General features: G+C 42.5%; 1 protein-coding gene across 2 annotated transcripts in view; it reads left to right on the top strand.

The window, feature by feature from the left end:
- The window catches only part of MTTP (microsomal triglyceride transfer protein), a 36,766-nt gene that overhangs the window by 15,662 nt on the left and 6,572 nt on the right, over positions 1-14,532 (top strand). For both annotated transcript variants that reach the window (XM_079990390.1, XM_079990391.1), the window contains 9 exons: positions 537-676; positions 1,464-1,614; positions 6,560-6,720; positions 7,780-7,948; positions 9,486-9,593; positions 10,660-10,872; positions 11,645-11,856; positions 12,631-12,728; positions 12,826-12,947. In XM_079990390.1, coding sequence (XP_079846516.1) covers positions 537-676; positions 1,464-1,614; positions 6,560-6,720; positions 7,780-7,948; positions 9,486-9,593; positions 10,660-10,872; positions 11,645-11,856; positions 12,631-12,728; positions 12,826-12,947 — 1,374 coding nt within the window. The remainder of the gene's footprint in view (positions 1-536; positions 677-1,463; positions 1,615-6,559; positions 6,721-7,779; positions 7,949-9,485; positions 9,594-10,659; positions 10,873-11,644; positions 11,857-12,630; positions 12,729-12,825; positions 12,948-14,532) is intronic.

The raw sequence follows: 14,532 nt of genomic DNA on the forward strand, positions 1-14,532 counted from the left end.
ACAGTCAGCCAAATGTGTCTGGGAAGGGAATCTCACAAGTTGGGAATTATGGAGGCAAACATCTTGTTTCTTTCTAGCATCTGGCAAAAAGAGGAAAAAAGAAAAAAGTGGGGAGGACTTAGTAATTTTGAATAAAAGGTTTCTTTTGTCATACTTAATAGCATCATCAATATATTCTCCAGTTCATTGCCTAATCTTGTTTTTAAAAGTCATGTGCTACTTGTGGCCATCTCTTTCATATGTTAATTTCCTATTGCATGAAGAAAAACTTAACTTTTGTGAAAACAAAATAACCTCTAGTGAAAACAACATACGGAAATGCATTATATTAGGGGAAATTGCATGCAAAGATGTGTACATTAGAATAAATTCAGACTAAAATGAGGACTTTTTACACATGCAACTATACTGCAATTATAGTCATTACACATGCAACCACACTGTAGTACATATCTAGCATACCATAGCTATGTTTTGGCATGTTTTGCACTGACTTTGTTTCTGCATTTCCTGGTCCTAACAAAATTATATTTCAGCTCTTTGACATCAGCCAAAAATCAGTTTCCGCCACAACGTATGTGCTGGAGGACACTTTTATTAAATCAGTGCGGGCAGAAGAAAATCACATTTTGAACGTGAATATTCAGCGAGCAATTGACGTGAAAGTAGTTTCGAAGTAAGCTGGCTTGTTTGACTATTTTGCAGAACATGCTTAGTGGTGAAATGATATGTTTTATAGCCTGCTACCCTTTGCTGCCATCCCAAGCACCATGAATTAAAGCAAATACATTAGTACTTTGAAAATTATTTAGTATTGTATGGAAGTTCAAGAGTTGTTGTTGTTGTTGTTTAGTTGTTCAGTCGTTTCCGACTCTTCATGAACCCCATGGACCTAATTCGATCATTGCTTTCATCAGTCTGTTACAGTTGCATTTCTTCTATTTGCTCAATCATTGGCAGTAAATGTCATAATCCATGTTACAATTTAAAGAGCCATGTGATCTTGGAGTCAATGAGTCCCACCCCACCCCCCGCCACACTTTAAACTGAGTTTCTTGGACTGCTGCAGCTGAACCCAGTGTCTAAATGCTCACTTGTATGCTGTGGCCTGTCACTGAATATAGAAACAGTTTGCTTATTGCAGTTACTTGGCTATAGAAAGCTTAGAATGTGAAAGTCTTTAAGTCCCTACTTACACATGGTGACATGAAGTAATGCATACAGTAATAATTACAAGCTACTGTTTGGGATGGAATTGGGGATATATATTAAGGTGGACATCTGCAGAAAAGCCAGGGCTTTTGAACCTTTAATAGCTTGCATGATACATTATGCCTACTGAAATTCCCTCTTCTACACAACTATTAGCACAGCTATTAAAGGTAGAGAAGTCTGGCTACCTGGATATGTCTTCAAGTTGCAACCAAGATGTAAAGCTCTGTTTCAATATGTGTACCTAACAGGCAGAAACTGGAACTGAAGTCAACTGAAGCTGGCCCAAAAGTGATGGCTGGGAAGCAGGTTGCTAAGATTATCAAGGCTCTGGATTCAAATTATGTTGCAATTTCACTGGCAGCAGAGCCTGTCTCGGATGAATGTAAAAGTTGCCCCACAGTAAGTAAATAAAAGAGCAAGCTGTGCGTGCCTTAAGTTCAAGTTGATAAGTAAAAGCACTCCTTAAAAAGAAATTATTGTTTACCAAGATGTTAGTGAGATATTAGGTTTGTAATTATCGAACACAGACATTTTCAGATTTATCGCGTATTCTACAGCAACTTGGCTGACCTCATGACACCACAGCAACACATTAAGGCATGTTACATTGTTTTATCAGTCAGTGTTATCTGCCTTAATTACTGTTAGAATCAGGTCTTACGAATGTTATGCTTGCTACTAATATGCATTTTTAATGGGGTGAGAACTGTACCCATCTGTGAATGCCAAAGCTATGATACAGCACAGCTGAACTGTGGTATAATATTTGAAAGATCTTGTGGAAGAAATGGGTGTAATTCTCAAGATCCATCCCTGATCCCACTGAAGTCTTAATTGGGCTGTGTTTGACCTGAATGCCAGGTCAATAAGGGCTTACACACAATGTTGAGTGTGTCATCTGTAGTGCTGTGTAAGGTTTTATTTTTGTTTTTTTGTACTGTGGGGGAGGGGCAGGTCCATTATGAATCAGAACCACCTGACCAACATAGCATAGAGAAGGAAATTTTAACCTTCTCCCTTACCTGCCATAATCCCAACAAAATTCGTCTTGTGCTGTCATCAGCAACAGAAAAACACGCACCTCTTATTGGCACCAGTGTTTCCCAATGGTTGTGTTAAGAGCTGCTTTATTACTGTTGGAAAGCTGTTATTGTAAGCAGCCCTGTGCTTCATACAGGGAGGGGATTTGATTAGGTTATTTGACAAATACTGTTGCAAAGTGTCTATTGCAGTCAGCTGCATGCTTAGTTTGCTGTTTAAAACTATGGAAAAGCTGGACCAAGGTATTATTAAATAAGTAAAAGAGGCCTTCTCCTTGTCCTTGTAGCTTTCCTGGTGACTTCTGTGCCAGCTGGTACCTTCTGTTCAATTGTTCTGTCTTAGCAGAAGCCATTTAGATCTATAATTACAGCCATACTCATCTGGGGGCCTTACAGAGGGCTGTAAGGGGAAGGGGGCGTCAGATTGTTATGGCAAACCTAATTAGCTCTGCTCTCTCACTGGTTACTGTATTTTACTGTAAGTGCTATGAAAAGATTGGGGTTATAAATAGAGTATGGTATTTAGAGGGACAATAATAGTATCCAGCAGTTGCATATCTCAGTGTGTATATTAATACCACTCTGTTATGGCATGTATCACAGCCTTACATATACCAAAGTCCCACATCTTGCCTCTTCGTCAGCGTTTCTTAATTTTTTTGAAGCCTGCTCCAATTCCACCCTGCTTCTGAGTGTATTCTGCTTTACGAGATCCCAGTATAAGATGAGATTCAGAGAGGTGCATGTGGAACGGACCATGGACATGAGCGCTTTGAAGGACCTGCCTTGCCTTTGCAGATCCTTGGTCCTTCCAAGTGTTTCATTGGAAACTTAGAAAGTAGCCGCCTCTGGGTCCCTCCTGGGTTGCTACTAAGCAAAGGAAAAGCAGTCACACGGCCACAAAGCAACCAGCAAGGGAAGGTGTGTGAGAGCAGGGATGGATCTAGACATGTCAAAGAAGTGATTCAGTTAAACACGCTGCAAACTCATACAGGGAAATTTGGTAGGGAAAGGCAGAGCTCCACAGTGCCATCTGGTGCCACAGTGTTATATCACATATACAACACATATAAAACACTTTTTCTTTACGAGCCCAGCTGAGTCCCAGGACAATTTTCTCCCTTTCCCTGCACCACTCGATTCAAGGAAGCAGGTTAGGATCATAGTATTTGCTTTCTGAAGCCAGCTAAATCTGCTTATAGCTTTTCAAAAGGAATGAACTTATGAATGCATGAAGCTGTTATGTACAGTCAGACTACTGACCCATCTAGTCCAATACTGTCTATTCTGATTGGCAGCAGTTCTCCAGGGTCAAAGGCAGAGATAATAATAATAATAATAATAATAATAATAATAATAATGAAAAACCCTGCTACCTGTTCCTTTTATCAAGCTGACTTTTGGTTCGAACTGATAGAGCATGGCATCTCATAGGATTCGATTTAAGTATCCTGACAGCAAACAAAACAACAGCTGCTAGCCTCACATAATTTCTGGGCCAGATCCAGTCCCACCATACTGTTTCTCAGCTGGTGACTGCAGAAACTTGCTTGAGGCATTGGGGATGTGGAAGGAAAGGAGTTTGGATGCCCCCACAGTGTTCCTATAATCTAAAGACTACTTGGATCAAAGGAGAATCAGTGGAACTGTTTGTCAGCCTTTTCTTGGAATAAGGCAAGGGTGTGTCCACAGCAGGGAGCCAAGCCAACCAGTTCTGTCTTGGTTGCCAGTAATCAGATGCTGCTGTAACTGTAGCCATGTAAGCCATAGTTTGCTCGCCTACAAGCGAAGCATATCTATAGCGTCAGATATAAATAACACGGCTACATTTCAGAACTTTGGGTTGTCCATAGTTGCACTGGACAGGTGATAGCCTCTGGGGGACAGTGGATCGACCCATTTCACAGTTTCATTGAACAGCTCTGGTCTAGATGTATGCAATTGCAAAGCCCATAAAAAGGGTGAAAAGACACACTGAATTAAAACTGTGAGATGAACCACCACAATGGAAAACAGTGTCGATTATTTATGAGTCCATCTATCCTTCCACAGTATATTGTGGTTTTTAAATTTTTATTTTTATTATATATAAAATACAGATTACAAACACAAGTCCCCAAGTCCACAGTATATTGTTGACCATTCTAAGCTTCACTAAAGCCCTGTTGATCATTGTGCTGCACATTGATAGAGAGGTTGGAGAATTCTGGTGGGAATGGGAACAGAAACCATCACTTATTTGTCCCAAGTCTGAGACAGACATCAATCCAGCACATACAATCTGTATTTGCCGTTGTTGCTTTCAGTCTGCAAACAATACATAATTGGTTATATGACCCCCCCCCATTTGCATTACATTTCCTTTGCATTGAATGGGGTACGATAATGTAATAACACTGTAATTAAGTACTTAAGTTATCTAAGTTATGTAATTTTGCCATAGTGGATAGTGGGACAAACTGTAGTTTTTGGAAAAAGGTGAGCAAACGGAAACAGTGCCGTGTGTTACAAATACAGAATGGAAAATGATGCCTTCTTGCACATTAGTGACCACCATTTGAGATTAATAGTCTCCACCTGTGTTCTGGGTCATTAATACACCCCTGCTGAGCATTAATCCACAGGAAATAGCCTCCACCTCACTCATAATTACCTAATGGCTTAGCTACAATTCATGGAAGATGAACTCAGTACTGCTGAAATTGTAGGGCTATTTGTGGGTAGCATCATCTGCTGTTTCTTCACAACACGGACCCTATGGAGATAGGATATTTTAGCAAAGGCTGAGCTGGTATTGATGTGGTTTCCCGATAAAGAGAGCTGAAATAAATATTGTTGAGGGAAAACAGCTGCACCTTTTCCGAGGAATGCTATAGATAATGTTAGATAATAGAAGTGGAGGCATGAAATGTGAGAGCGCAGGCCAAAATACCCGCTCTGTTTCTTTGTGGAAGGTTGTTTGAAATGACAAAGCTCAACCTTCTGTTTTTCTCATGATTGTAACCCCCCCCTATGTTTTTAGCTTTAGTTATTTTTTATCTGTAAGCCACCTTGAGTCCTTGTCAGGGAAGAAGGCAGATTTAAAATGTTGGTTGGCATCTAAGCAGTATATACCGTATTTTTCGCCCTATAGGACGCATGTTTTCCCCTCCAAAAATGAAGGGGAAATGTGTGTGCGTCCTATGGGGCGAATGCAGGCTTTCACTGAAGCCTGGAGAGTGAGAGGGGTCGGTGCGCACCGACCCCTCTCACTCTCCAGGCTTCAGGAGAGCCGCAGCGCCAGCCCCACAAGGTCGGGGGACAGCGGGGAGGCGGAACGCCGCCATCCTGCTGTCTCCCGATGTGGTTTGGTGGCTGATGGCGGGGAGACGTGTGCTTCTCCCCGCCGCCAGCCCCGCAAGCTCCGGGGACAGCTGGGAGGCGCAGCGCGTCTTCCCGCTGTCCCCGGACCTGGTCTGCAGGCGGGTGGCGGGGAGAAGAGCGCTTCGCCCCGCTGCCGGCCCCACAAGCGCCTGGGGGGGAAATAATTTTTTTCCCCTTTATTTCCCCCCAAAAAAAACTTGGTGCGTCCTATGGGCCGGTGCGTCCTATGGGGCGAAAAATACGGTAGTTCATAATTTCTGCAGAGCAATGGGAATCTATTGCTGTGCCACTAGCTTCATGCAACATGGATATTTCACCCCAGTGCTTAGAGTGGGGAGGGGACAGGTTTATTTCTTTTTCATATTCTTATATATTTAGGTCCTGCTTATTCTATATAAACTAATGGATAACGAACTGCACCTAGCAATAGTATAAAACATAACATTATATAAGGTATTAAAATGCTCATTGTGTTGAAATAGTATGCAAACAAATGGCAGCATCAAAAAGAACATCAACTGCAGATAAAAAGATTTATGTACCTGTCAGTCATCACCCCAAGGTGCAGAGAGCTGAAGTAAGACTTGCTGTCCTTTGAAAGCCAAGCAAATATGGAATCGGACTGAAAAAGCTTGGAATCACCACTACAGAAAAGGTCATGTGTATTGTATCCATTCACTATACATCTAAAGGCCATGACTCTCCTACAGTCTTCCTGAACAAACTGTATTTGCTTTCTCATTTCCTGCCAATTAGTTCTATGGAAGACATGGGACAGGCTGCAACAATAAGGTATGGGGAGACCAATGTGTTAAAGTTGTCCTTTTCATTTCAGCTACTGTCAGAAAACATGCAGTTGCGTTTTTGACCTGTTGCGATCAGCACATAGAAATACTAACCAGTGGGGAAGATTTACCACCAATTTTGTCCATTTTTGGCAGCTCACTCAGCAGTGGAAGACTATCCGGCCACAGATGGAACCCGAAAACCTTTCCAAAGCCGATGCTGTGAAAGGATTTTTGTCTTTCATTCAGAACTTGAGGAAAGCTACGACAGAAGAGATTCTTCAGATTCTGAGAAGTGAAAGCAACGTGGAAGTCCTGTGAGTTTCTGGCAATCTTTTTCCATCTCTAGCACATCCATCTTAAATGTGCAAATACACAGAAGGAGAATCAACACGTTCATTCAGGTTTATCTACCTAGGTGGAATCTATACACACATAAAAATGCTGTGAGAATGCTTTTAAAAAAGCGTTTTGAAAAATACGTTGAATTTTTCATTGCTCACTCTCGCCATCTAGTGTCACATTTGTATATTGCACTTTACAACACATTTAGAACGTTTTATTTGCAGCTGTGTAGCTGAGTCCCTAAGCTACAACAGCTAATATTTTCTTCTCTTTGACATTAGCAGAAAATTAAAGCACTGTTGTAGGGGCCTTGCTTCTATAATAACCTTTGGCACCGTGACAGATATAGATGCAGTGTCCCCAATCTCATCGGGGCATTTAAGAGACTGGAAGTAGGATGTGGAATTGCAGCAAACCTTCATTTTCAAGCAACAGCGCCTCAACCACAGTGACTGCTTAAACAAGCTCTTTCTTAGCTAGGCTTCAATACTTTGCTTTTAAATCCAGCTTCAAACCCTGGTTAAGCAGATAACCTGGTTGAAGTTTGTTGTTGTTGTTTAGTCGTTTAAGAGCACGCCAGGCACCCCTGTCTTCCACTGCCTCCCGCAGTTTGGTCAGACTCATGTTTGTAGCTTTGAGAACACTGTCCAACCATCTCGTCCTCTGTTGTCCCCTTCTCCTTGTGCCCTCAATCTTTCCCAACAGGGTCTTTTCCAGGGAGTCTTCTCTTCTCATGAGGTGGCCAAAGTACTGGAGCCTCAGCTTCACGATCTGTCCTTCCAGTGAGCACTCAGGGCTGATCTCCTTAAGCAGGATAAATATTAGTGCTGATTTGTCAACCATGGTTAAGGCGGGGGAGGGGGGATGTAATTAGCCGCTTGGTGTCTTTATTATGTTAGAGACTGAGGTGACATTTGAGCTACCCTCATGCAATAAACTGATTGGAGATGCCGTAACCATCACTCTGCCAAAAAAATATGCCTTACAATAAATAATTCCTGGTTTTTTTAATCCGTTCCCTTTTCATACAGTCCCCAGTTAGTTGATGCTGTAGCCTCTGCACAGACCCCAGCCTCTCTGAAAGCTATGCTGGATTTCCTGGATTTCAAGAACAAGAGTGGATCTGTCCTTCAGGAGAGGTTCCTCTATGCCTGTGGATTTGCTTCTCATCCCAACGAGTTACTACTCAGATCTCTAATTGTAAGTCTCAGTGGTGGTCAAGGGAACATTGGTTTACAGAGCAAGAATCGTGCTCTGAAAAGGAATGCCCAGTCTTTCAGAAGAGCTGAAGATGAGCTCATGAAAGTGTGGAGAAAGTGGACAGGGAAAAGCTTTTATCCTTCTTTTGTCACACTAGAACTTGGTGACATCCAGTGAAGCGCAATGTTGGAGGAAAAGTCCTTTTTCACACAGCATATAGTGAAACTCTGGAATTCACTCTCACAAGGGATCTTAGACAAATTCATGGAGAATAATGGTATCAGTGGCTATGAGCCATGATTCCTGTGTTCTACCTCCACTGCCAGAGGCCGTATTTATTTGTTTGACAGTTGCACCTTAATTGCAGTTGTCTCTGAGTGGAGACTCGGTACAATGAAACTAAAAACGAGTTAAAGCAGCCTGCCTCTGAAAGTCAGTTGCTGGGAATCACAAGGAAGAGTGTTGCTGAGCTCAGTTCCTCCTGCAAACTTCCCATAGGCATCTGCTTGGCCACTGGGAGAACAAGATGCTGGACATTGGCCTGATCCAGCAGTCTCTTCGTACATTTTAAAAACAAGACCATAAGGCTGATATATTATGTACTTAACATGGAAGCAAACCCCATTGAACTCAGTGCTCTGATTTAGCCCTCATGTTTCTGTACCACGAGCCTCACTTTCAACAGAGACAATAGCAAGGATGTGTACTCTTGTGAGTGGATGTCCTGACCTGCCTTGTGAAGCAAGTAAGGTAAAGGTAAAGGGACCCCTGACCATTAGGTCCAGTTGTGACTGACTCTGGGGCTGTGGCGCTCATCTCACTTTATTGGCTGAGGGAGCCGGCGTACAGCTTCCGGGTCATGTGGCCAGCATGACTAAGCCGCTTCTGGCGAACCAGAGCAGCGCATGGAAATGCCGTTTACCTTCCCACCGGAGCGGTACCTATTTATCTACTTGCACTTTGATGTGCTTTCAAACTGCTAGGTTGGCAGGAGCAGGGACCGAACAACGGGAGCTCACTCCGTCGCGGGGATTCAAACCGCCAACCTTCTGATCGGCAAGTCCTAGGCTCTGTGGTTTAACCCACAGCACCACCCGCGTCCCTTTTGTGAAGCAGTAGGCTGGGCTAATTATTTGCAATGGGAAGCAATTCAATATGTCATTTATCCCTTCTTGTCCAGCAGATTGCCTGCGGCTCTTTGTGGAGATAGTTTCACGATGGCTGTTTGGCTATTGCACACGGCGTGGCAGGGAAATGAGTTCCTTTTCAATAAAAAACTCCGTTTTCCACAACCAAACCTCAGAGTGGAACACAAAAGCACCTGAGATTGGTCTGAAACACCACCAGCTTTTCCTGGGAAGGAATAATCCTGTGGGAAAGGGAACCCAGTGAAACACATCTGAGGGGGATCAAATATATCGTATTTTTTGCTCTATAAGACTCACTTTTCCCCTTCTAAAAAGTAAGGGGGTACATCCAAGGGTCAGGGTTAAGCAGCAGAGACCAATAATGTCTTTTCTTCTTCTTCATATAACAGAATACATATAACAGCCAGATCGGCAGCAGCGAAATCCGAGAAACAGTTGTCATTGTTATTGGGGCCCTCATCAAAAAGCTGTGTGACAAGGGAGGCTGCAAACTGCCTGTATGTATTTTCTTCTCGGTGTTGGAAACAAAAGCAAATATGAAGCTCCATCCAAGCTGACCTCTTTGCCCACTTTTACCTTTCTGGCTTCTTTCATGATGCTCCTTACATCTGGAACAGCCTTTCAATATTTATGCCCCAAGCCAACTCCCCGCTCATGAAGATTTCTTTCTCAGAACTGTTCTCGAATCATCCTTATTTTTCCTTACCTGCTCCTTTGGTGTAATTCACCTGTTCCTTCCTCGGACCTCTCTCTTGCCTGTCTATCCCAGTTTTGTCCATCTGATGAAGGTTGCAAATCCTCTGAGGTGAAGAGATTATGTCACTTCCATATTCTGTACCGCGACACAGCACACTGGTTTACATAAAATCTAATATTGTATCAGCAACAACAATAGCTTTTGCTCTCATGGGTGTCTCTTCCCACCACTGCCACCACTAGCCCCTCCCTAAATGGTAGACCTACTTGATTCTTTGCAGTGATCTTAAGGCTGGGTGCTGTGTTGATAATAGTGAGTATATATTGCTAGATTTTATGGAATCCAGTAAGGAACTCATACTATCTATCTATCTATCTATCATCTGTCTATCTGTCTATCTATCTATCTATCTTTCTATCATCTATCTATCGATCTATCTATCATCTATATCTATCTATCATCTATATCTATCTATCATCTATCTATCTATCTATCTATCTATCTATCTATCTATCTATCTATCTATATCTATCATCTATCTATCTATCTATCTATCTATCTATCTATCTATCTATCTATCATCTATCATCTATCTATCTAATCTATCATCTATCATCTATCATCTATCATCTATCAATCATCTATCTATCATCTATCTATCTATCTATCTATCATCTATCTATCTATCTATCTATCTATCTATCTATCTATCTATCTATCATCTATGTGCTGTACTCCTAGGTGTAATTTTGCCAGATTTCCCAAGTTCCACTATCATTGATTTACCACCCAATTGCATGGATTCCCCACCCCTGCTGCCCCCTCAATACAACAGTGTTTTTGGAAGTTTTTAATTTTCTTTCCAGGCTGTTATAGAAGCCAAGAAGCTGATCTCTGGAGGTTTGAACAGGGCAAAGACGGCTGATGAAGTGAAGGTCTACCTTCTGGCATTGAAGAATGCTGTTTTGCCTGAAGCTATTCCAGACCTTCTGAAATACGCTGAGTCAGGAGAAGGCCCCATCAGCAATGTTGCTGTTTCTGCTCTGCAGAGATATCACCACTCTTTCATTACCAGTGAGGTAAAATAATAGAAAATTGCCCAAAGACAAGATGGCGCAGGTGGACATTTCAAATAATGTGTCTCTCCCTGCCTGATAGTCCCTCATTTAAATATCAGGTGTTTCTAAGTAAGATAAATATTCCATTATTATTTTTTTATCATTCTATGTCCTGAAGAGTCTGGGAAGACAATTTTGAAAGCAACCCCAAAGTCTTTCCCATAAGCCTCATTGACAGATATTTTAGGGACATAGGCAAGGTAGCACTAGGTCCTTGTCCTCTGCCCTGGACCAGTGAGCAGGAGTTGCATTGTAGGAGACATTTGTCCATCTATCCATCTGCATATCACAAGAAACTGTAAAATGCTATCTCAATTCCGGCTTATAGCCCCAGAAAGCATGAGGCTCTTTCTAGAAGGGGTGAAAAGAAGAATTAGGTGGGTAGTTATATGGGAATTTTATCTATCATTCACTCATACAGCTTCCAGGTAAGACTCATGACTCACATGATTTCCCATCATCCTCCACACCTCCCAGAACAAGCTGTATGTCAGTCAGAAATTCTTCTTGATTATACTTTCGCATCCAGTCTGGGGCTGGAGGAGTCCCCATTGTTTTGGAATGGTCCTAGTATAATATTCATGAATTTTCGTACTATACTTGTATATTGTTCCTTGAGACGCCAGCCCACTGATCTGTTTTTATTTATTGGTGATAAATAAAATTTCCTGCTTCTGTTATGCTGCCAGTTATGTACAGGTGATGAAACTTGACCAGATTGTGTCCCCATTAGGTGAAGAAAACCATGAACAGGATTTATCACCAGAACCATAAAGTTCACGAGAAGACGGTACGCACCACAGCAGCTTCCATCATCTTCAGCAACAATCCGTCCTTCATGGAAGTAAAAAACCTCCTGCTCTCTATTGGAGAGCTGCCTCTGGAAATGAATAAGTACATGCTTTCGCTAATCCAGGACATTCTACGTTTTGAAATGCCTTCCAGGTATATCAAGTTTCATTTGTTATTTATGTTTCTCTACTTGCCTGTGCATAGTGTTGTTTCAGGGCAAAGGCAAGGGCAGCATTTGGTGGGATGGGGGCTGTACTGGAAGCATTTTCACCATGTTCAGTATAAATTCACCTTTTCAGACCGGGGGGCGGGGGGACTCAGGAGAAGCTGCAAAGTACTGAGGCAAAAATATCAGTCTATCAGTTGTTTTTATTACTATACCAGAAAATCCAGGATCTTTGGCGTAGAGCAGGCATCCCCAAACTCGGCCCTCCAGCTGTTTTGGGACTACAGTTCCCATCATCCCTGACCACTGGTCTTGTTAGCTAGGGATGATGGGAGTTGTCCCAAAACAGCTGGAGGGCCAAATTTGGGGAAGCCTGGCCTAGAGCCCTTGTGGCAATGCCACATTCGCTGCCTCCCTCAAGCCTCCTCACCACATCTGAATATTCCTATAATTGTTATTCCTTTACTGTTCTTTTAACCAGTGAATTTTTTACATAAATAAGCAACTTCATCTAACAATTTCCTCCAGTGGTTCTTATGTAGTGATTAGAACTTTACAGAATCATCAGTAATTTCAGCAACTTTTGGGTTAAGACCTTTTGCAATCTGTAGGCCAATATAATAATAACAACATTTTTATCTTCTGGTTGTGGTCTTTTGATTACACTACTCAACAACACAAACCTTTCCATTTGCTGCATGTTGCCATTTGTAGAAGACATTTAATTTTCTGATGGTTAAGGACACTTTTTTGTGTTTCAGCAAAATGATCCGTAAAGCTCTGAAGGATATCTCCATTCATAACTACGACCGATTTGCGAAAACAGGTTCTTCCTCAGCTTTCTCGGGTTACCTAACACGTAAGTGACTAACAAACTAGATAGTAGGTTTTAATTACATTTATTGACACTCAGTTTCACCAGAAATCCTTACAACTTGTCTCTCTGTTTAATCAAGGTTCTCCAGATGTGTCATCCACCTATAGCCTTGACATACTCTACTCTGGCTCTGGAATCTTAAGAAGAAGTAACCTGAATATCTTTCTTTTCAATAAATACGCTCAACTTCATGCCAACCAGGTAAGTCCCATGCGCTACTAGAGTAATAACTCAGCGAAAAAGTATAAGTGTGCAGCTTGGACATAATGTGGTCGCTCCATTATACCATACTTTGAACCAATGTGCGTAGCAGCTGGTGGGTTGAGCCCCTCAAATGGAAATGTAAGAAGCTGTCTTATAGTTTGGGGTCAGACTGTTGTCTAGGTCAGAATCCTCTGTTGTGACTGGCAGATCCTTTCCAGGGTTTCATGCAGAGCTCTTTCTTATCTGCCTCCTAATCAGAGATGCAAGAGAATAAACCTGGGACATTCTGCATGCACTCAGCTATGGTCTCTCCCTTAAGAGTGTTCCCTTATCCAAGGTTTGTTACAGAAGTAGCACCACCATTTCTGTTCGAGCTCTTGTTTTTTGATGACAGTGGGAGAGTGTTGTTGCACTCATATACTGCTTGTGAAATTACCACAGTCTTCTGGTTGGACAATACAGTCATACCCTGGGTTACAGATGCTTCAAGTTGCGCTTTTTCGGGTTATGGACCTCTGAAACCCAGAAGTACTGGAACGGATTACTTCCAGGTTTTGGCAGTTGTGCATGCACAGAAGTGCTAAATCGCACTTTGCACATGCGCAGAAGCGCCGAATCGCAACCCGCGCATGCGCAGACACGCCGCTGCGGGTTGCGAATGTGCCTCCCACACGGATCACGTTCGCAACCCGAGCATCCACTGTGCAGGAATAGATGGCCCTGATCCAACAAGATTCTTCTTATGTTCTTACAGAGGCTGTGTTTATATGTAACACTAAACCACAGTGTAGCCCTAAGTGGATGAACCTCCACAAGCCCAAGCCCAATGCCTGGCTTGCATGTTCCTTCCCTGTCTTCTCCTCCTGCTTAGTTCTCCCCCGCCCTCCTATGATGGCATTCAATTTCCTCAAATCCTTACTGTCCAAACAAACCAGGAATCCTGTTCTAATAAATTTCAAACTAAGATAACTTCAGACTATGAGTTATCAGTTTGCTTTATTGAACAGAGTTATTTTTAATCCAGAATTCCAGATTTGTATATAACACTAAGATGACATTCAAGGAAAATCGGCAGTCATCTTGGCAGCTTTCCTCTGGTCACATTGGAGGTGTACAGTTATACCTCGGGTTACAGACACTTCAGGTTTTGTTTTTTCAGGTTATGGACCTGCTGAAACCCAGAAGTACTGGAATGTGTTACTTCCAGGTTTTGGCGGTCGCGCATGCGCAGAAGCGCCGAATTGCAACCCACGTGTGCACAGATGCACCACTGCAGGTTGTGAACGCTGTGGGTTGCGAACGTGCATCCCGCATGGATCACGATCGCAACCTGAGCATCCACTGTACTGTGCTCTGACTTTCTGAGGGCTCACCCAGTAGCATTGAACCATGATGATTTAGCATTACGTGTGAACCAGTCTAGACAGCAAGTGTCCAGATGCAAAAGAGAACAGGCCTATTCCATCTAATAGTTGTGCAGAAGAAGGAATTTCAGCAGCTGCAGTTTTTCACACCCTTGGATGAAAAAGCCACATTGATAAAACTTTCTGTGCAACTCTGACCTAAAAGGAGCCATGCCGTG

Source organism: Podarcis cretensis (genome assembly GCF_951804945.1).
Source record: "Podarcis cretensis genome assembly, chromosome: 9".
NCBI lineage: Eukaryota > Metazoa > Chordata > Lepidosauria > Squamata > Lacertidae > Podarcis > Podarcis cretensis.